This window comes from Mus caroli, unplaced genomic scaffold (assembly GCF_978045245.1).
Source record: "Mus caroli unplaced genomic scaffold, Mus_caroli_1 scaffold_13, whole genome shotgun sequence".
Classification (NCBI taxonomy): Eukaryota; Metazoa; Chordata; class Mammalia; order Rodentia; family Muridae; genus Mus; species Mus caroli.
The window spans coordinates 62,742,708-62,765,226 of NW_028227268.1; the positions used below are offsets into that span (position 1 = coordinate 62,742,708).

The following is a 22,519-nucleotide window of genomic DNA, read 5'->3' on the forward strand; positions in this document are numbered from 1 at the left end:
GCTAGGAAGATGCCCACTCCCTACTGCATTTGGTCATTCTGTTTGCATGTCTCCCTTGGCAAGCTTTGTTCTGTATTGTTCAAGGTGACCCAGTTAGAACTACTGTTTAAAGTCATGCTGGCCTCAGTAAGTTACACAACCTGTGTGGGATTCAGTCTACTAGCTCTGCATAGTGTACAAGGAAGTGCATGGAGTCTCTTAATATTGTAAGGTGGTCACATTATAATCTCTCCTATTTGTTCTATGTTGATATTCCTGAATTTTTTGTGTATGTGTGTAATGATGGATAGGAACAAACAGCTTCTTAAATGATTCACAACCCTGCTGTATTTGTCATCTCAGACTGAATCTCAGTTTGGGCCTCTTGGATTAACCAATACTTAGCCAGGGTCCTGGGTGGCCTCCTCTGGGAATAGGAGTGTTAGGCCAGGTGATGTGCATTTGAGAGACTGGGAGTCTGGGGTAGGCAGCTCTCTTTAGAGAAGAGTCAATACATTCAGTAAGATTGCTCGTGCTCAGGCCAGCCTAGAGCCTGTTCCTTGCTGTTTCTTTCTTCTTTTTTCCTTCTTCTTCTTTTTTTTTTCCTTCAAGGACTTTATATTCTTTTTTTTTTTTTTTTAAAGATTTATTTATTTATTATAATGTAAGTTCACTGTAGCTATCTTCAGACACTCCAGAAGAGGGCACCAGATCTCGGTTACGGATGGTTGTGAGCCACCATGTGGTTGCTGGGATTTGAACTCTGGACCTTCGGAAGAGCAGTCGGGTGCTCTTACCCACTGAGCCATCTCACCAGCCCCTTTATATTCTTTCAATGCATAAAAATCAAAAAACCAGTTCAGCTTCTAGGAATATCATAAATGTAAGAAGGCACCATTATATATAACTGATATAAATTAGTTTTTTGTTTTGTTGTTGTTGTTGTTTGGTTTGGTTTTTCGAGACAGGGTTTCTCTGTATAGCTCAGGCTGTCCTGGAACTCACTTTGTAGACCAGGCTGACCTCGAACTCAGAAATCCACCTGCCTTTGCCTCCCAAGTGCTGGGCTTAAAGGCGTGCACCACCATGCCCAGCCCTAAATTAGGTTTTTGTTCCTTCATCTGCCTTGCTATTTCTGGTAGAAAAATTAAATGACTGTTTTTTCACATGAAGTGCTATGTCACTACCAAATATGTATATTGTGCATCTCTCTCTCCCCCAGTAGTACTAGCCAGACATTTTCCATATACATCCTTTTAAAAGTTAGTTTAGACTGTGTTTCTTTCCATTATTATATAATATTTCTCTCTGGTTTTTATAGCTACTTATAATGGCTATATACTATCCAACTGAGAGCCCATACATAGTTTATATAACCATTAGTTTTCTGTTTGGGAAGTTTTTAAAAATATATTTATTATTTTATGTGTATGTATGTGAGCTACCTGAGTGCAGTGCCCACAGAGGCCAGAGAGGGTTGGATTCCCTGGACCTGGATGCACATGGTTGTGAGTCACCCAATATGGGTGCTGGGAACCAAACCAAGGTCCTCTGAGGAATTTTGAGAATATTAAATAATAATACTTTAATTATGTTCCCAGTAGTTTTTGTTTTCTTTTTAATCGCTTTATACTAAAATATAATTCTTATTCACTTACTGAAAGTATACAGCTGAGTGAGTTTGTATACCCTGTCTACCCTGAGTTGTGCGATCATGACTGTACTCAGTGAGAACAGTCCCATCATCCCACAGGCTTTAGCACCCACTGCCTACTCTTCCCAGCTCACTGTCCTAGGCAACTGGTGAGTGTTCTCTACCTGTGATTATGAAATTAAAACTGAAGCTGGGTGTGGTGACACATCCTTCAATCCTAGCACTCAGGAGGATAAAAGTGCTTTTGGGGGCCAGAAGAGCAACTGAAGCTAAAGGCCGCTGGAACTAGAGCTATAAGTGGTGGTGAACCCTCTGCTGTGGATACTGGGAACCGAATCTGAGTCCTCTGCCAGAGCAAAATGATCTTAACTGATGAACAGTCTCCCAAACCCATTTTAGCCATTTTTGTGGCATTAAGCAAATTTATATTCTTGTGCAACCACTACCACCATACGATTTCACAACTCCTCCATCTTTCTGGATTTACTGCTGTCTTCTCCATGCACCTCAGGGCCCTGGTAACCAGCATTCCCTGTTCCTCTGTGTCTGACAACCCTACCTACTTCTCACAATTTCATTCACACAATATTTGTCTCTTTGTGGCTCGTTCATGTCACTTAGCACAATGCCCGCAAGGTTCTGCATGTTGTGGCACAAATCAGAATGCCATTCTTTTTGGGGGCAGAGTGTCCCTATGTAGCCTAAGAGGGTCTGAAGCTCTTAGTGTTCCTGTGCCAACCTCTGAGTGCTGGGATTACGGGTGTGCACCGTCACACCCGGCTTCCATGTCTTCTTAGTGCTGAGTGAGAGTCTTCTGCATCCGTGCACCGTATTTGTCTCTGCTCTGCCCGTGCTATGACCCGCTGGATTTCTACTTTCTGGCAATTATGACTAAGGCTACAGTCTTAGTTAGACTTACTATTGCAGTGATAAAACACCATGACCAAAAGCTAGATGGGGGAAAGAAAGAGTTTATTTAGAACTTATGCTTCCACATCAGTGTTCATCATCAAAGGAAGTCAGGGCAGGAATTCAAGCAGGGCAGGAACTTAGAAGCAGGAGCTGTTGTAGAAGTCATAGAAGGGTGTTGCTTACTGGCTTGCTCCCCATGACTTCCTCAGCCTGCTTTCTTATGGAACCCAGGATCACCTGCCCATGGATGGCCCCACCCACAAAGGGCTGTGTCCTCCCCCATCAATCACTAATTAAGAAAATGCCCTACAGCAATGTCATATGGAAACATTCTGTCAGTTGAGTTTCCATCTCTCAGATGATTCTAGCCTGTGTTAAGATGACATAAAATTAGCCACCCTGAACACTGAGCACGGTGAGCACACTTATGTATAGAAAATGCCTTCATTTCCCTTGGGTGCCCTGTTATGAGTAGGATTGTAGTATTGTGCATTGCTTTTTCCTTTAGTGTATTTGTTTCTGTTTTGAGTCTTTTTAAATTTAATTTAATTTTATTTTATTTTAGTTTTGGTTTTTCGAGACAGGGTTTCTCTGTATAGCCCTGGCTGTCCTGGAACTCACTTTGTAGACCAGGCTGGCCTCGAACTCAGAAATTTGCCTGCCTCTGCCTCCCGAGTGCTGGGATTAAAGGCGTGTGCCACCACACTCTTAAAGGGGTTATTAGGTCAAAGAATAAGAGCCTGTTATGGCTTCAGAAATATTTTTATGTATTAATTTTTAAAAGCTCACCTCCTTTTCTGGGATACCCTTTGATACTTGTTGCCCAGATTATTTTTCCAGAGTTATAAAATGCGTGTTACCTTGACAAAACATGACATGGTTCACTGTGACCTTCGTAGAAGTAGGCAGTGTTCTGTTCAAGATACATGTTTAGTTTCATTGTTTTGACTTGGATGTCTTTTATTATTGACATCTTGACCTGTAGATGAGGCCTGTGAATGAATAACATCTGAGCTACTATCAGCATCTTCCCCTGGGTGGGCTGCTTTTGATGATGCCACGGGTGCCTTTGGGTGCTGCAATGCTGTGGTGGTAGCAAGGTGCTTTTCTGCACACAGCTTTGAAGGACAGTCCTGTAGGAGTTAGTTGAGCTCTCTACCACAGTGAGCATAGCGGGCAGGAACTCCGGTAACCTCTGGAAGGCTTCTCCTGGCTTGGAATTTCATAACGGTTCTTGGAGGCAGAAAGCAAGTCTTCCTTTTCAGTTTTGTTCAGGGTGATGCTTGTGGTCCCTGGCTCCCTCTTAGAGCTGGTTGCTCCCTGGCCAGCAGAGCACAGTTAAGGCTTCTTTGCCCCCTCCCTAGGTGTGAGTCTGGGCCACTACTGGGCTTTTCCACTGGAGGCTGCACTGAAAGAAAACCTTGGAGACACCAAGGCCTTTTTCTCTTGAATTCATCTTTCCATAAATCGAGCCCCTAAATACACATAACATGTGGTTCATAGGAGCTCAGTTGCTGGGCGCTTGTCTAAGACACTCAATGCCTCGGCTTTAATCCCCCCCCCCCAATCAACTTGTATTCATAACCTCTGTAATGGCCCAAAAGTTGATATATCTCCATCGGATGGAGTGTTTGGGGTAAAGGAGCAATGTGTGCTTGACTGGCTTGTGACACATACACAGCACACACACACAGCACTGTCATACACACACACACAGAGCACACACAGAGCACTGTCATACACACAGAACACACACAGCACACACACAGCACTGTCATACACACACACAGCACTGTCACACAGCCCACACACAGCACTGTCATACACACACACACAGCACTACCATACACACACACACAGCACTATCATACACACACACACACAGCACACACACAGCACTGTCATACACACACACACACACACACAGAGCACTGTCATACACACACACAGCACTGTCATACACACACACAGCATAGCACTGTCATACATACACACACACAGCACTGTCATACACACACACACAGCACTGTCATACACACACATACAGCACTGTCATACATACACACACACAGCACTGTCATACACACACACACAGCACTGTCATACACACACATACAGCACTGTCATACACACACACACACAGCACACTCACAGCACACACACAGCACTGTCATACACACACACACACACACACACACAGCACTGTCATACACACACACAGCACACACACAGCACACACACAGCACTGTCATACACACACACACACACACAGCACTGTCATACACACACACAGCATAGCACTGTCATACACACACACACAGCACTGTTATACACACACACACACCATGTGGTTCACCCTATTTATTATTTATTATCAATTTTTTGCCCTACCATATTCCTTGTTTCATGTTTGTATCACTAGTTCCCTTAGTGTACTCTGAGGAGATTTTTTCTGTTATGCACACCTTTCAACGATTAAACTGGGTTAGCGAGTGTATGAAATGTTCCCTGCATCTCAATGAGCCCAGCTGCTTCCATGTCTGTCAGATTAAAAGCCATGCCTTCGACCAGTTTGCTGTCCTGGGGCCTTACTTCATTAAGCAGTTATGATGAACTGTCCTTGCTTCTATACCTGTCCTGAAAGGAACAAAAGTATTGTCACGAGGCGTTTGTAACTCCCCCCCACCCCCCTATGACTATCAGGAATATGAACCTAGAGAAAGAAAAGGCCTCCTTTGCCAGTTAGAAGAACCTGGCACTCAGGGAGAGATTTCACACAGCTCTGATAACTTGTCAGACCACTCTGCAGAAAATAAATCAAGACACAGTGGGCAAGCTCACACCTTAGTAAGGCCTGCTTAGCTAGGCATACCTACTGCTCTCTATTTGAACCTAAACTCGTGTTAGGACTGTGCAGATGGACTTGAGGGGCAGCATGGGCCTCTCATGGTTCCTCTTGCCAGTGTGGCCACATTGAATAAATCTCCTTTCTTTGCTTTTCCCTAGTATTTATCTCTGCAATTGGCCTCTTGAGGGTCCCTAGAAGAGCCTGGCGTGGTAGAGCTACTGAGACCCAGCTCCTAACTCCAGTACCAACACTTCCTGCCCACAGTGTGTATTTTAATCCAGCCCCCAAGCTGTCCTAGAGTTACTTGTCAACAGGGACTCCTATTTTAAAAGCCCCAGACTGCAGAAAGTGAGAGTTAGCCTTCACTCTTCGGATCTCTAACAGCTATCTGTTCTCCCTACCCCTACCCCCACTGCTCCATCCTCCTACTCTGCTCTCTACCTTGTTTGTACCCCTCTCCCTCTATCATCTTTGCTAATCATTCTTCATTCTTTGGATTGTCAGGTTAAGAGCGCACCTCTTGGCTAACATTTGTTCCTGGAGTCCTAGCTCTCTGCTTGTAAGTCTGTGATCTGGCTAAACTCCCTGAGGCAAAGGTTCTGTCTTGACTTGCTATTCCCATCACAGTCTAACACATGACCCACAGTGGGATGTCCCCCACTCCCACACCAAGATATCTGCTAGGCTTCAGCCAGAGCTCTACCTGAACACTTGAGTCCCAGGAGACTTTTATTTTCTCAGTCAACAGGAGAGAGCAGCCTGTTTGACTAGGATAAGCAATCAACCTCCTCCCAGCCTACTCGCTTCTTCAGGGGCCCCTTCTCCTGGTGGTAGCTGGTAGCTGTGGTGATGGCCACCGTATGTTTGCATCCCAGCCCTCCCTAGCTCCTTTCTGTACTCATTTACTCCACACATAGCGTATTCCATTCAGTACAAAGAAAGGAATACATCAGACTAGTGACTCTGCACCTGGAGAACATACCCCACATGCATTTTAAATCTGTGGATTCCCCTTAAGGGAATTCCAGTTAAAAAAGAACTTGGGTCAGCAGCCTTGGGCCTGTGTGGCTAACAAGCTCCTATTTTCTCTGTTGTTGGGCTGGCCTGAAGGGCTTCTTTGTTTGGGTAGGGGTGGATGTGATGCCCTAATGAGGCCCTGTGGAATCCTGGCTCATACACAGCAGCCTGCGGGGTGGAACTCTCCAGGCAGGAAAGCAAGTTGGTGAGTTTGTGGGTTTGTCAGATTTTAAAGAACACAGAACAGTGTTAAAGGGGTGAAAACTAACTGGAGTATTGTATTCTTGGTTGGATTCAGCACAAAAATACAGAGCAAAGGCTGAAGGAATGTGAGTAGTGTCTGGAGTTTAGCTAATAGTACTACACTGTGTTCCATGTTTAAGTTTTGACAGATGCACACTGGTTATATAACATGCCAACGTGGGAGGAAACTGAGATGTGAATTCGGGACTATTGGTGCTTCTCAGTAAATCTAAAATTGCTTCAAAACAAAAGGGGTATTAATAAAGAAGGAAGAAAGGACAAGGTCAGTCTCACGCCCTTCTGCCCCTCTTACCCTGGTCTTGGAGCCCTCGTCCACAGTCAGGAAGGCTGCTATAGATAGGCACTCTCCTTTTTGCTCCAGGCAGTCTGCTCCTTTGTCCTTGGTGTTCTTTGTTTGGGAGTAGGTTAGGTAACAAGATCAGGTCCAGCCAGAGGATGGGAGTCAGGTGGTTACCAGAGGCTCCTAGCTCCTGCCCTGCATCAAGGGACTGGGGGTTCTTAGACTGTCTTCACTTGTTAGACTCTGCAGCCCTGACTGGAAAGGCAAGGGAGGACGAAAAACCTGATGTATGTGGGAAGCTGACGGGCGCTGCGGATGTGCCCAGTGGTCAGACAGTTGCTCAGCATGGTCAGGTACCAGGTTCCATCCCTGTGGGCTAGATTGAAGGTTGTGTACTTGTTAAGCAGCAAATTTCATCGTCTGTTCTATTTTTCTATTTAAAAGGATGAGTGTGTGTTCCTGAAGATTTAGGTGAGTAGCTTCGAGGGCAAGGGACTGCTGGGGGGCTGGCAACAGCACTGTACTCCTCTCCTGCCTCCTGCCCTCTTCCAAGAGCCAGGATGAAATACACCTCTTTTTCCTAGCTGGTTCTAAATCCCCTAAGGGCTTTAAATATTTAGATTCATAAAAAAAAAATTGTGCTGTTGCTGCTCCTTCACCCTAAAGATGAAACAAGCCAAGCTTGGAGGCTTCTTCCCGCTAAGGGAGCTCTTTATATCTCCCATCATGAAACTTATGGCTCAGAAACCCAGAAATATGAAAGGGCTAAAGGACATTTGGAGCTCCTGGATGCTTGAATCTGGTGAACTGTTTTCCTGTAGATGGCAGTGGTGACACATGAGTGCTCGTGGAGGTCTGGAGGGAATGGTGCTGGCAGGGAGAACCCTTCCAACAACAATAGTAACAAGTGTCAGCTCCTAGCATGGCTGTGGAGGAGGAGTTATTCGGGAGGGGAGGCTCCAGCAGGTGTTTTCTCTATAGTATTTAGTTTCCCTTCAGGCAACTGTGTAAAAGAAATCTGTTGTTACTATATTTTACAAATGTGGGAAAGGTCTGGTACCCTGGGGTACCCGTTACCAGAAGGATCAAGACAGCAGAAGTCTGAGTTCACTGCCATGCCAGGCTGCCACTGCCATGCACAAATGAAGGACCCTGGCAGTCCAAGGCCAGCTTCTTTTTCATGCAGGAGAGGGGGTGGGGTGGGAATGTGAAACAGGCCCTCTATGTAGCACAAGGTGATTTTGAACTTGTGATCCTCTTGCCTCAGGTTCCCAGTGCAAGGATTACAGGTATGTACCACCATGTCCATCAAGGTCAGCCACTTAAAGACACTCAACAGCAAGTCTAGGTAGGAGAAAAAATGTACTTTTGGCTCTTGAGCCACTAAAAAAGGTAGAATTTCTGAGAACCCAGAATTGCCTAGGAAGCTCCATGCCTGTCCCTTGAGGTACTGTGGTCAGAAGATGTCCAGTGAGGTGGTGGCTCTGTAGTGGCTGGGCTGGAGCAAGGCCCCAGGTCAGAGGTAGGCTGGGGTCCTCATGTGGTTGCTGCTTTCACCCCCAGCAGAGACTGCTGTTCTGCGGTGCGGGATAGAGCTGAGCCGAGCCTTTGGACGTGTGTGCACGTCACCGTCATGGTTGTGCCTTGATGGGTCTATGCAGGCAAAAGGTGCCCATTCCTACTACTTCTATTCAACAAAGATGTGGAGATGGGAGCTGGGATAGTTAGGAAAGAGAAGGAAACAGAAGGCATCCAAAGGGAAAGAGAGCGGTAAATGCTAGGTTAACAGATGTTGAAGGTTCAGAAACCCTGCCATGGTAGCCATCAAAACACAAAAGACCATCCTTCAGAGTGGTCTGTAGTATCCATGGGAGATGGGGCCTTTCCTGTCATCTCTGTCAGAGAGCCCGAGGATGGCAGAGACAGTAGATTACTGTGGAGGTTGACAATTGGAGGAAGGTGAATTGTGAAGAGCTGCAGCCCAGCCTTCACATTTCTTTGTTTTGTTTTGTTTTTCAAGACAGGGTTTCTCTGTGTAGCCCTGGTTGTCCCGGAACTCACTCTGTAGACCAGGCTGGCCTCGAACTCAGAAATCTGCCTGCCTCTGCTCCCGAGTGCTGGGATTAAAGGCATGCGCCACCACTGCCCGGCTATATTTCTTTTCTTAGGAAAGAATGGAATTTTTCCAGCAGGGGGGGTTTCTACACATGAACATGTAGTGCTTGATTGGTCATTTGAAAACACCTCAGCAGAGAACTCTTATATCTCAAGAAAATACTGAAAATTTTTTTGAATTATTGTAGCTAGTAAATTGGATTTTTTCTGCTATATATTTTTTTAATTTATTTTTATTATATTTATTCATTCGTGGGAAGGGGCAGAGGATAACTTGTAGGACTCTGTTCTTTCTTAGCATGTGGGGCCAGGGGATCAGCAAGCACTTTAACCCAATGAGTCATACAGTGTTAAATATTTTCCCTCCCCACAGTAGCGGTTTCAATATTCTTGGGGGCTATTTCTTACAAATAGAGTTTTTGAAATGTGGTTTATGTTGAACATTAGTGTTTCTGCCAGTAAAGGATAAAACAATTGTGTGTTTGTGTGTGTGTGTACATGGGTATGCGGATGCTGCACTCCACACATAGAGCACAGGAGTTGGTTTTCTCCTGCCGTCTTGTTGAGGCCTAGTTTCTCTTGTCTCTGTCATAATGAATACTCGAGACTAGCTGGTCTGCAGGCTTCTGAGCTTCAGGCAGTGCTGGCTCTGCCTCCTGTCCTGCTGCAGGAATGCTAGCCCTGCAATGATACTTTGTGGAGGGCTGTAGGGTTGTGTACTGTGAGCTGCAGAATATTGCTGCAAGAAGCTAGGTATGGTTGTTTGCACAAATACTCAAGAGGCTGTGCGAGGATTGCTGGAGTTGGAGGTTGTGTGCTTTGTGAGCAGTGACTTTCTCTCTCTCTCTCTCTCTCTCTCTCTCTCTCTCTGTCTGTCTGTCTGTCTGTCTATATAAAGGGATGAGTGTGCATTCCTTGAAGATTTAGACCAGTAGCTTTGTGGGCAAGAGGCTGCTGTGCGGACAGCAACAGTGCTGCACCTCCCCATCTCCTGCCCATGTCTGAGGGCCCGGAAGCACAGCTCTTTTTCCTAGCTGGTTCTAAATACTCTCGGGGTTAAAATATTTAGATTCATAACAAAAACTGTGCTGTTGCTGCTCCTTTACCTTACAGATGAACCAAGCCAAGTCTAGAGCTCTTTGTGGAGTTGCCTGGATATGCCTGGGCAGCATGTCAAGACTGTCTTAGAATGCCAGACAGATGGACCAGCAGTGTACACATAGACATAGGCACACACTGCTGAGAGAGATTAAAGACAAGTGAATGGACAGACAGTTTATATTAAATAGAAGGGAAGACAGTATTAAGATATTAATGCTTGGGGGGAGCTGTCTAGAGAGATGGCTCAGTGGGTAAGAGCACTGGCTACTCTCCCAGAGACCTGGGTTCAATTCCCAGCAACTGCATGGCAGCTCACAACTGTCTATAAATCCAGTTCCTGAATATCTGGCACCCTAATGCAGACATACATGTAGGCAAAACACCAGTGCCATAAACATTAAATTAAAAATGTATATTAATGCTGCCCAAAATGATCTATATAGATGTGGGGAAATCTATCAAAATGCCACTCACAGTTTTTGTAAAAGTTAATTTTAAAAAAATCTGACTTAGAATTCCCATGAATTCTGAGGGAACCTTCACATAGCCAAACAGAGATCAAAGTTGGAAGATGCATACTTCCTGGCTTCAAAATTACTGTGAAACTAGATACTCAAAACAGCGTGATTCCGACCTGAAGGCTGACCTATAGACCAGGAGCAGAGGGACGCAGGAGCCCAGGAAGAAGCCTCTCAGTGCTCGCTGTGCTTCCAACAAGGTGCCAGGATCCTTTAGTGGAGGAAGAATAATGATTTTTACTGGGGTGCTAGGGAAATAAATACTCACCCATAATAATACGTTAGGTCTTTATCTTACATCATATACGGAAGTTAACTCCAAACTGATCAAATTTCTAAGCAAAAGAGCCTAAACTGTAAGTCTTAAGAGAAGAACACAGGAGAAAAATCATAGTGATTTAACAATTTCTTGGGCGTGACACCAAAAAATAAAAACAATAAAAGAAAAAAAAAATAAATGTGACTTTATCAAAATGAAAATGTGTTTGGTTGAGTGTGGCGGTGTGCAACTTTACAATCCTAGCACTCAGTGGGAGTTGGGGGATCCTGAGTGCTAGGCCAACCTGTGCTGCACAGTGAGATCTTCTCTCAAAAGAGAAAAACAACTCCTTTTATGTGTTAAGGAATATTTACAAGAGAATGAAAAGCCAACCTACAAAATTGGAGGAAATATTTGCAAGGAATATATCAGATAATGAATTACTATTTAGAATATGTAAAGAAACCCCAAAACTGAACCACAGGAAAAAAAAACCCAACTACCCAATTTAAAAAACGGGCAAAGAATGTTAATAGACGTTCCTCCAAAGAAGATGCACAAATGTCTGGGAACTGTGTGTTTACACGAACAGATGTTCAGCATCATAGTCACCAGGGAGATGCAAATCTAAACACAAGACTCTGCTTCACATTTGCTAGGCCAGGATTACATGATTGATCTCAGTCCTGCTTCAAAGGCCTGGATATTTACTCTATGTTGTCCCATCTGGTAACAGAACCCGAGTTTGGATGTGGTGTTTTTCATCTCAGACAGATTGTGAGGCTGCTCCATTCTACCTTAGTTTATAAGAGAGGGTACATCACCACCTTTTTTTTAAAATATATTTTATTATGTATTTTCCTCAATTACATTTCCAATGCTATCCCAAAAGTCCCCCATACCCTCCCCCCCTCTCCCCCATTTCCCTACCCACCCATTCCCTTTTTTTTTTTTTTTTTTTTTTGGCCCTGGCGGTCCCCTGTACTGGGGCATATAAAGTTTGTGTGTCCAATGGGCCTCTCTTTCCAGTGATGGCTGACTAGGCCATCTTTTGATACATATGCAGCTAGAGTCAAGAGCTCCAGGGTACTGGTTAGTTAATAATGTTGTACCACCTATAGGGTTGCAGGTCCCTTTAGCTCCTTGGATACTTTCTCCAGCTCCTCCATTGGGAGCCCTGTGATCCATCCACTAGCTGACTGTGAGCATCCACTTCTGTGTTTGCTAGGCCCCGGCATAGTCTCACAAGAGACAGCTATATCAGGGTCCTTTCAGCAAAATCTTGCTAGTGTATGCAATGGTGTCAGCGTTTGGAAACTGATTATGGGATGGATTCCTGGGTATGGCAGTCTCTAGGTAGTCCATCCTTTCGTCACAGCTCCAATCTTTGTTTCTGTAACTCCTTCCATGGATGTTTTGTTCCCAATTCTAAGAAGGGGTACAGTGACCCCACTTTGGTCTTCATTCTTCTTGAGTTTCATGTGCTTAGCAGATTGCATTATATATCTTGGGTATCCTAAGTTTTGGGCTAATATCCACTTATCAGTGAGTACATATTGTGTGAGTTCCTTTGTAATTGTGTTACCTCACTCAGGATGATGCCCTCCAGGTCCATCCATTTGCCTAGGAATTTCATAAATTCATTCTTTTTAATAGCTGAGTAGTACTCCATTGTGTAAATGTACCACATTTTCTGTATCCATTCCTCTGTTGAGGGGCATCTGGGTTCTTTCCAGCTTCTGGCTATTATAAATACGGCTGCTATGAACATAGACATCACCACCTTTTATATAAAAGTTTCCTTTAATCCATGTATCTACTGTGACTGGCACAAACTAGAGTTATCTGAGAAGAGGGAGCCCATTGGATCAGGTATCTTCTTGACTGAGGACTGATGCGGACCTGCCAGGTCACTGTGAATGGTTCCACCCCTGGATAGGTGGCCCTAGTTAGAAGAAAGCAGCCTGAGCAAGCCATGAGGAACAAGCTAATAACCAGTGTTCTTTCGTGGTTTCTGAATCCGTTCCTTCCTCCAGATTCTTGCCTTCAATTCCTGTCCTGACTTCCCTCAGTGATAGAGCATGGCCTGGAAGATGTCAGCTGAGGTAAATCTTTTCCTCCCAAGGTGCCTTTGGACGCTGTTTTACCTCAGCAATAGAAACCTAACTAAGACATGTCCTGCTACTCATGATAGATAAATGGCCTCTGTATAAGTGGGACATGTCCTTACTTCTCACATAGTGACACTTGTTTTTTACCTAGGATTAGAATTTGCACATTCAAATCAAAGCTGTGCTTACAAGCAGTGAAAGCACACTTATATAGCTAGTTCCTAAAACATTTGCACAGCTGCATCCATTGGGTTACAAAGAGCAATTGCTTTAGTTACACTTATTTTTTTTCCCAAAAAAGAATATCTCCATCTTTTCACTCTCTTTTTACATATCTCCCATCTTTTCACTCTTTTTATATCATGCGTGGTATTGATAGACCGTTCGCTACCAGACAAAGCAGAGTCACTCACAAATAGTGGCACTCTGCCCTTCTGATGAGGGCAGAACCACATAGAAGCTTGAAGTCATTTTAACCAGGGTCCACAGAAGGCACAATGTAGCTGGCACAGAAGCAGGCAATGTCGGATCCTTGTATATAAGATGAGTAGATGAGAAAGTACTTTAGCATCAGTAAGATTAAGAGCCAAATGAGCCCCTGTGGTGCCCTGTCTACCCTGCTCTACTGTGTCATGTATGTAAGAAAGACAGTTCAAGACCAGGAACCAGTAGCTCTGGGGCTCTCAAGGAAATCAGAAGGCAGCTGTCGAGTTACAAGCTGATAAAGACAGAGATTGGCACCAGAAAGAGTGGTACAAGGCCCCATCATTTGAGCTAGGGAAGGGCAGAAGCCCTGAAGATGTAGAGGCCTCAGTTCCGGTGTAGCTCTGGGACAGCAGAGTGGTCTGCAGCCCAGGGCTCCTCAGAGGAATGTAAGATCAGTTCACAAAGCCTCACCACGAGATGATCTGACAATTCAGTCCCTGCTCTTCCTGCCACGCTGTCTGACTCTGAACACCCCTTCCCTGAAGGTGTCCTTTCCCAGAAGAGATGTTTTGGTACCTCACTCTGTCACACCCAGAAGGGGCTCATCTGTGCTTTGCTCGGACAGCTGTCTCAGCAGGAGGCTCATCTTGAAGCACTGTGAGCCTGTGCTTCTGACCTTTCAAGGCAGTCCAGCCAGGAAAGAGACCACTTGGGCAGGGCACTTCATCGCTTCACAGAACTTGGGCTATACTCACCCAGGCTGCTCTTTGGTAAAGCCACCAGGGACACAGACTTGGGAGGCTTTATAGAGGAAATACTAAATCAATGAAATGTTATTTCTAAGTTTCGTTTAGCAGCAGAATCCATTAACCTTCTATCCATCCCTTCCTTCCTCTGATAGCACCAACAAGGTGTTCAAAGGCATGGCCACTTATTCTTAGGGTCAGCACGTTTACTTCAATTACTGGAGTTTTGAGTTTTCCAGCTAAATGATACTCACTTTGATTATAAGGAACCAACCCAAGAAGAGTGCTTTTATTCCTGCTTCATTAGAAAGCCACGCCTGCTGAAGCCAGAGGAGGGGATCAAGGCCATCAGAGCAGCTCAATCAATTCTTATTTTTCTTTTCATAAAAGAATTTTCATCAGATGGGAACAAAGTCATGTCTGATTGATTCTGGGATTGAGGCCACTCAATGTGGCCTCCCTTATTTAGTCTGGTCTCCAGGCTAGAGGAGAGCAAAGTTCATTTCTTTTGACACGTAAATTGTCAAATCCTAAAATAAAACTTGATATAATGGTGGAAATGCAGTGCTCCAGGGAGCAGTAGTCAAATCCTTCCTGCCAGCCATGAGCGGGAATGGATAAAGACGAATACAGCAGTGACCATCATTGCAAGATGTTGAACTTCCTGAGGCTATGGTAATGGCCAGGAGCTGGAATAAGAAGAATAAAGCACCCAGATATACATCCCACCATATCCTCCTAATATTGTTGCCACAGCATTTGCTTCATTCAGAAAAGACTACCCCCAGCCTGGTGTTGGACCTGGGCCAGAAATCCCTCAAGCTTTGACCCTGACAGAAGTGTGCATTCTCTCTGGAGCATGGTTTTCTTGCCTACCCAGCCCTCCCATGTATCAGTCCTAAGGCAGCCTGCTGAGAGGAGCTCTCAGTGGGTTGGTTTCTTGGCTGCCATATCTACACTTGGATGCTAAATATACAGACTTCAGAGGCGCCAGCGCTAGAAGGCAAAAGAGCACTGGTTTAGCATTTTGCATTCAGTGACATTCTTTTGGTGAGTCTGGAAAAGAAAACAGCCAGATTATCTCCGCAGTCAGCAAGTGTGGGCAGTAGCCCAGAGTTATCAGAACAAAGAACTGGCATTCAGGGTGCTTCAGGCCAAGCTGGAGAAAGAAGAAAATGGGGTTTTGATAGGTAGAAAGCTCTTTGGGTAATGGGTCAATAATATGCAATGAAGTTTCTGGATTACTGTTACTATCAGTGAGGCAGGAATGGCCCCCATGATGCAGGTGTTCCACATACCTATTATTGCCTTCTGCTCCAGCTTCCTGACATCCTATGTGAAAGTTCACAGTAGAAGTTCCATTTCCATTGAAGAGTCAAGAGGACAAACTTTAACTTCTTAGCCCTGCTTTATGGGCTATCCTTTTGTACAGCCCCTGCCTGTACCCTTCCCTTAAAAGGAAGATAACAGAGGCAGAAGGAGGTTCACACAGTACCCTCTGACCAGGCTGCAGATGTCAGTGCAGTTCTGTCTACACCTTGATGGCAAAGTAAAGCCATGTTGTCCAAATGTCATTTTCTTGAGATTGACAAGAGCCTGAGATGTGCCACATACCAAATTGGAAGCTAAGGGGAAAGAGATGATTAAGATCCCCACATTGACGGTCCAGCCTGGGTGCTGACAGAGGATGCCACATACTGTGGGTGGTTGATACCTGTACCCTAGTGCTCAGGAGCTCCAGAGGATGTGCATGCCCCTTACCACACAGTGACAGTCTCTGCATATAGGGCAGTAAGGCTGAACGAAAAGTGCCGGTCTGCCACCCACTGCCCATCTACAGAGCATGAGCAGAGGGTGCAGTCTACCATACAAGGTGTAGTCCTTAACCTGGGCTACACATCTGCATTACCACGAGGCTTTCCAGAATGGTGGCTGAGTACCTCCTTTAATCAGATCAGACTCTCTGGGTATGTGTGCTCTAAATATTCCTCAGAAAGGCCATGGATTTAAACAATGCTGAGGATACTAGCTTGAACCTAGGCGGCCTTCATCAGACGTAAATGTGTTGCATAGCTCCCAGGTGATGTGGTGATGTTACAGGCTCTAGGGGTCTTGAAATGGTACAGTTCAGGCATCTTCACTGGGTTTGTTTTCTCTGCCAGAAAATTAAGAAGCAGGAAACATCTGAAATGCAACAGTAACAGGGGAGAAATCTCAAGCACCATAAACAGAGTCAACATTTAAAGAAAAGTGGTTATTGTCAGGGAGGAAACAGACATGCAGGACACGGAGAAAAGACCTCCACAAAGCAGAGGGACTCAGAAAGCCAAAATCCAGTCTCTTCTTGGGAGCTGGTGTTTTGTTTTATAGCTTCTGAAGAGCTTTTTCTCCCCTACTTTAGGGTTGGTCAGTTTGAAGACAAATAGGATGGTTGACTGGTCTGCAACTGTTGTGGGACATGTCCTGATGGGGCCCGGAACTGTGTGACATATATCCTGATAGGGCCTTGAACTTGTTGAGCCACTCTGTCAACAGGGGGCCTGCTAGTGAGGCATAAAAGCTGCCAGGTTTTTATGTCACATCAGGAGGGTGAGAAGCTGGCCATCTTGACAATTCACCACCTTTATTTACTTAGCTGTGGCCCACCTCCCTGTCTGCCTACCAGGGAGTCTGTTTAACTCCTGGTCTTTCATTAGGAAAAGGTGAAAGAGATGTAGCCCCTGCCATCATGGGGCTCACAGTCCAGAGAGGCAACCCAGGGTCTAGGTCTGACCCTGAGCCCGCTTCTTCTCTGAGTCTTATGTTCCCTGTCAACAGACCCCAGTGGTCTTCACTTCTCTCTTCTTTCCAACCTGCGAGACCATTGATCTATCCGTACTTTTTCTTCCTTTTTGGGTGATTTAAAGTGTGTGTGTGAGTGTGTGTGTGTGTATGTGTGTGTGTGTAAATATGTGTATCTGAGTGTAAATGCTCATTGAGGACAGAAAAATGTGTTGGATCTCCTGAAGTGGGAGTTGGGAGTTGCCTGTTGGGAACCAAACTTGGGCCTCTGGAAAAACAGCAAATGCTCTGACTTCATCACTGTTCTGTGGCTGTATAGAGACACCATGACCAAGGCAACTCTTTTTAAAGTAAGCATTTAACTGGGGGCTTGCTTACAGCTTCAGAGGTTTAATTTGTTATCAGTGGTGTAGAGCATGGTGGTTCACATGGTGCTGGAGCAACAGCTAAGATCTTCACTCTGATCCACAGGCCAAGAGAGAGATCCTGGCAGCATGGGCCTTTGAAAGCTAAAAGCTCACTCCCACACTTCCTCCATCGAGATCATACATCCTAATCCTTCTGATTCTTCTCAAGTGGTGCCACTGACTAAGCATTCGAATATATGAGCCTATGGGGACCGCTCTCCTTCAAAGTACCATATGCTCTTAACCAGTGAACCCTTTCTCCAGCCCTTGGAGGATTTTTTTGTTTTGTTTTGTTTTGTTTTGTTTTGAGGCAGTGTTTTTCTGTATAACCCTGGCTGTCCTGGAACTTGCTCTAAACCAGGCTGGCCTCGAGATTCACTTGCCTCTGCCTCCCAAGTGCTGGGACTAAAGGCAAGCACCACCACTGTCCAGCTGATTCTAGCCATTTTTGAGGATACAGTTCTGTAGCATTAAGTACATTCCCATTGCTGTGCAGCCATCACTGCCATCCATCCCCAAAACAACTCCATTTCCTGAGCACAGCTCCCCATTCTTCCTCAGTCCCTAGCAATCCCCATTCTGCTTTCTGACTCCTCTGACTACCCTGGATACCTCACAAGATGGAACCGTACAGCATTTGTCCTGTGAACATGGCTGCTTCCACTCAGAACACTGTCTTCAGGGTTCATTCATATAGCAGATACCAGAATTTCCTTCATCCGTGAGGCTGACAAGTCCATTGTGTAGATACCCATTAACCTATGGATGAGTAGTCAGCTTTCACACTTAGAACATGTGGACAAATCTGCTGTGAGCATGAGTATACACATGCCTCTATGAAAGGAAATACCCAAAACCTAAGTTATGGGTTCTGGGTTTAGTTTCTTGAGGATCCACAATACTGTTTCTATAATATCTGTACTGTTTTGCATTCTCAATAGAGAAGGGTTCCTTCCAGTTTTTCCACATCATTACCAACACTTGTTATCTTATGTTTTTAAAATAATAGCTAGTGGAGAGATGACCCAGTGGTTGTTAAGAGCACTGGCTGCCCTTCCAAAGGATCAGAGTTCAGTTCCATATGACAGCTAACAACTATCTGTAACTATAGTTTCAGGGGATCCGATGCCACCTTCTGGCCTCTGCAGGCATTGCATACATGTGGCATGTGGTACACAGACTTACATGCAGGCAAAACACTCAGAAACAAAAATAAAATTAAATACACACATACACACACAGTATTAGTATGTGTCTTAGTCAGGGCTTCTATTCCTGCACAAACATCATGACCAAGAAGCAAGTTGGGGAGGAAAGGGTTTATTCAGCTTACATTTCCACATTGCTGTTCATCACTGAAGGAAGTCAGGACTGGAACTCAAGCAGGTCAGGAAGCAGGAGCTGATGCAGAGGCCATGGAGGGATGTTCTTTACTGGCTTGCCTCCCCTGGCTTGCTCAGCCTGCTCTCTTATAGAACCCAAGACTACCAGCCCAGAGATGGTTCCACCCACAAGGGGCCCTTCCCCCTTGATCACTAATTGAGAAAATGCCTTGCAGCTGGATCTCATGGAGGCATTTCCTCAACTGAAGCTCCTTTCTCTGTGATAACTCCAGCTGTGTCAAGTTGACACAAAACTAGCCAGTACAATATGAGATGATATCTATTGTGTGTGTGTTGGGGGGGTGGGTGTTGCTGCTGCTGTTGCTGCTGCTGTAATAATAGGGAGACTAGACCCAGAGCTTCACAAATGTTAGCAAGCATTTTACCACTGAACTATGTCTATAATCCAAAGATATATAGCCCAGGATAGTCTCTAATTCATGATCTTGTTGCCTCTTCTTCATCAGTATTTATCACAACTAGCTTATTCAAGTTTTTGATTTGTATTTCCCTAAAGTAAATATTTTTGATCACATCTCTCATATGATCATTTATATAATATTATATAATATAAACACATTTATATTTCTTCTTGGAAGAAGTACCAATTTGGATTCTTTACTCCATTTTTGTTATTGATTGAGATTCTATAGCTTAATCACGCTTGTGATTCTCCACCTCAGCTCCTTAGGGTCATAGGCATACACCGTCACGTCTGACACCCTTTCTCTCTCACTCATGTGTATATCGTAGGGCTCTTATACTATATTAGCTCTAAATTTATTAAAGAGGTGAACACAAGTGTTGCAAACTTTTTGCCTATGGAAAGCCATTTTTTAAAAAGATTTATTTATGTATATATGTATGTGAGTACTGCAGCTATCTTCAAACACTCCAGAAGAGGGCATCAGATCCCATTACAGATGGTTGTGAGCCATCATTTGGTTTCTGGGAACTGAACTCAGGACTTCTGGAAGAGCAGTCAGTGCTCTTAACCACTGATCCATCTCTCTAGCCCAGGAAAGCCATTTTTAAAACAATTATTTTATTATGATACATAGTTTTGCTGTTGAGTTGCAGGGTCCTTTATATTCTGAATATTTTATCATATGTGTGATTTTTCAAAGACTTTTCTCCATTCTATAGATTGCCTTTTTATCTTTAATTCATGATGGAGGCCGAGTTTGGTGGCACTAAGACCAAAGCCAGGGCTTGTGGAAGGTATTTACCTGCCACTCAGCTCTGAGCCCCAGAGGTTTTAATTTTGATTAGCCTAGTGTCTGTTTTTTTCCATAAATGATTGCCCATGCCATTAGTGTTATATCCATGAAATTATTGTCAAAAATGTGTCACGGAGCTTTCTTCCTGCCTTCTTATAAAAGTGTTACAGTTTTTAACACTGTGTTCACATCTTTAATAAGTTGAGTTAATATAGTGTAAGAAAAGTGTACAACTATCTTCTTGCATATAGAAAGTTATTTTTAAAACAATTATTTTATTATGCTTTGCCTGCATATATGTCTGTGCACCATGTTCATGCCTCATGCCCAGGCATGATCCTCTGGAACTGAAATTACAGACGGTTGCGATCCACCCTGTGGGTGTTAGCATGGAACCTGGGTTCTCCGGAAGAGCAGCCAGTGCTCTAACCGCCAGCCCTCCAGCCCCAAGAATCCTTTTTTTCAATGTCAGGATGGTCCCTTCTCCTCCATTAAATGCCTACCAGGTTGTTATAGTCAGGGACTCAACACCATGTGTTTCATGTAGTGAGCTTTACGTCATTGTGACAAATGGTGTCAGTTCAAGGTCAGTTGGCTCTGTCGGTGGGAAATATGTGGGTGAGCAAAATGGCTCCCTCCAGCATCTAGGAAGCAACGAGTTTCCCAAATCCTCTCTAAGAAGCTCCACCAACCACTGGCCCCAGAGACTGGCAAATAAGCTCTTAGCCTTAGCTGTTTGTCGTGCAGGGTGGGGGCAGGGGGCAGGGGGCAGGGATTGAGATCTAAACTGTGATGTCATACCTGCTGCAGCTCACTGAGTTTTCCCTTCTTCCCTGAGGTGTGGTTTAACCACCGCAGATGCTTTTCTATGGCTATGATAGCAGATATCTATAGAGGACAGGCTGTGTGTGTGCCAGGCTGTTTCCTAAGGGATTGCACCTACTGAGCCATTTAACTTTTCTGATGAGATATATGCTATAGTTTTACTAGGTTTGGTACTTGTAAGTGGCAGAGCCTATGTTCTGGCTTGTTGGTTTGGCTCCGAAATCTGTGGTCTGTAGTGGCTCAGGCCTCCTAGATATGGGATTTGGAGACTAGAGCACCCTGGCCCTTTGGCTGAGTGTCCTTGATGTTCTCTTGTGAAAGCAGTAGCCCCAGTGGTGGTTCTAGTCTCTTTTCACTTCCTTCCAGGGCCCCATACTCCAGGAGAAATATAAAGCAGTTTCTTTTCTGATTTCACAGAGAAGGCAACAGATGGCTCCCTGCAGAGCGAGGACTGGACACTGAACATGGAGATCTGTGACATCATCAACGAGACAGAGGAAGGGTATGTTTTCCTGGGAAATGCCTTGTCTCGGTTTGGGTGGGATAGCATACATAGCTTGTCAGGGCTCAGTGTGCTGGGCTCAACTCTGGTGCTTGTTTGTTTTTTTAATTATTATTTTCAGTCTGTTTGCTCTGGCATTAATAAGCTGAAATTCAGTCATCTGTCTTTTCCCACCCAAGCCTACCCACTTCCTCACGGCAGTGCCTCAGTTTGAGAAGTGAGGCCTCTCCATCATCTGTTCTGAACCATGAGGAGAAATGGAGCTGCTTGGCTTCCTGTGCCAGTCATTTGCTTCTCCCCATCCCTCCTCAGCCCCTGCTTCCATGGTGCAGACAGGGGGCTCTCTGTGCATGGGTTGCTTTCTAGGGTACTGTAGAAGTAGGCCCAGAGCATAATGAGATAGAGGGGCGACTGAAGGGCACCCATGGCTCAGAGCAGCTGAGCACGTCTGGGGTGTGTGGACTGAGTGTTCAGCTTGTCTCTGGCCTTTTTGCACTGCTTAGTCAGATCTTGGTGTTATCAGCACTATGTCCTCGCCTCTATGCCTGCCCTCTGTGCATATTTCTTACAGACTAGCCTGATTCAGGATTAGCCCATAAACACCCCGTTTAGTCTTACTGTGTTCTTCTCAACTCCAGTGTGTCAAGAACAGTTGGGACTCAGGCAGCCTGGGCTTGTGGATTGGTGGTATTATCTACTTGCTAGTCTTCTCAAGTTGGTCCTGTGATCATTCGACAGAGACTTACAAACAGTGTTTGCAGGCGCTGTTGTAAACTTGGAGGGCGCAGCAGTGAGCACGACACAATTTCACCTCTTAGGGAGCTGCCAGATTGGAGCAAGGGGCCAAACTGTGAACAGGAGAAACCACATAAGCTGGTCAGGTGGGCGAAGCCCCATAGGGAACTCTAGGGAGGATCTGGGCAGATGAGGTGCTATGGTCTGGCTTTAATTTTGAATGGTCATCCCATGTTCAGAATGGGCTCACCAGGGCAGGACAAAGGCAGAGCAGGTAAACCAGTAGGGGTCTATTGAATCGCCTTGTTGTGAATTGATGATGGTAAGCTGGACAGGAGTGGTGCTAAGGATGCAGGAGGCATCATTAGATTCTGGGGAGATTCAGAAATTAAAGCTAACAGAATTTGCTGGCGTGGAATATGAGGAAAATGTCAAGG

The 22,519-nt window shown here is 44.9% G+C and overlaps 1 protein-coding gene across 4 annotated transcripts in view; it reads left to right on the forward strand.

Moving 5' to 3' along the window:
- Positions 1–22,519, forward strand: part of Tom1l2 (target of myb1 like 2 membrane trafficking protein) — a 122,127-nt gene that overhangs the window by 46,310 nt on the left and 53,298 nt on the right. For all 4 annotated transcript variants that reach the window (XM_021178425.3, XM_021178426.2, XM_029483880.2 and 1 more), the window contains exon 2: positions 21,263–21,347. In XM_021178425.3, the coding sequence (XP_021034084.1) occupies positions 21,263–21,347 (85 nt within the window). The remainder of the gene's footprint in view (positions 1–21,262; positions 21,348–22,519) is intronic.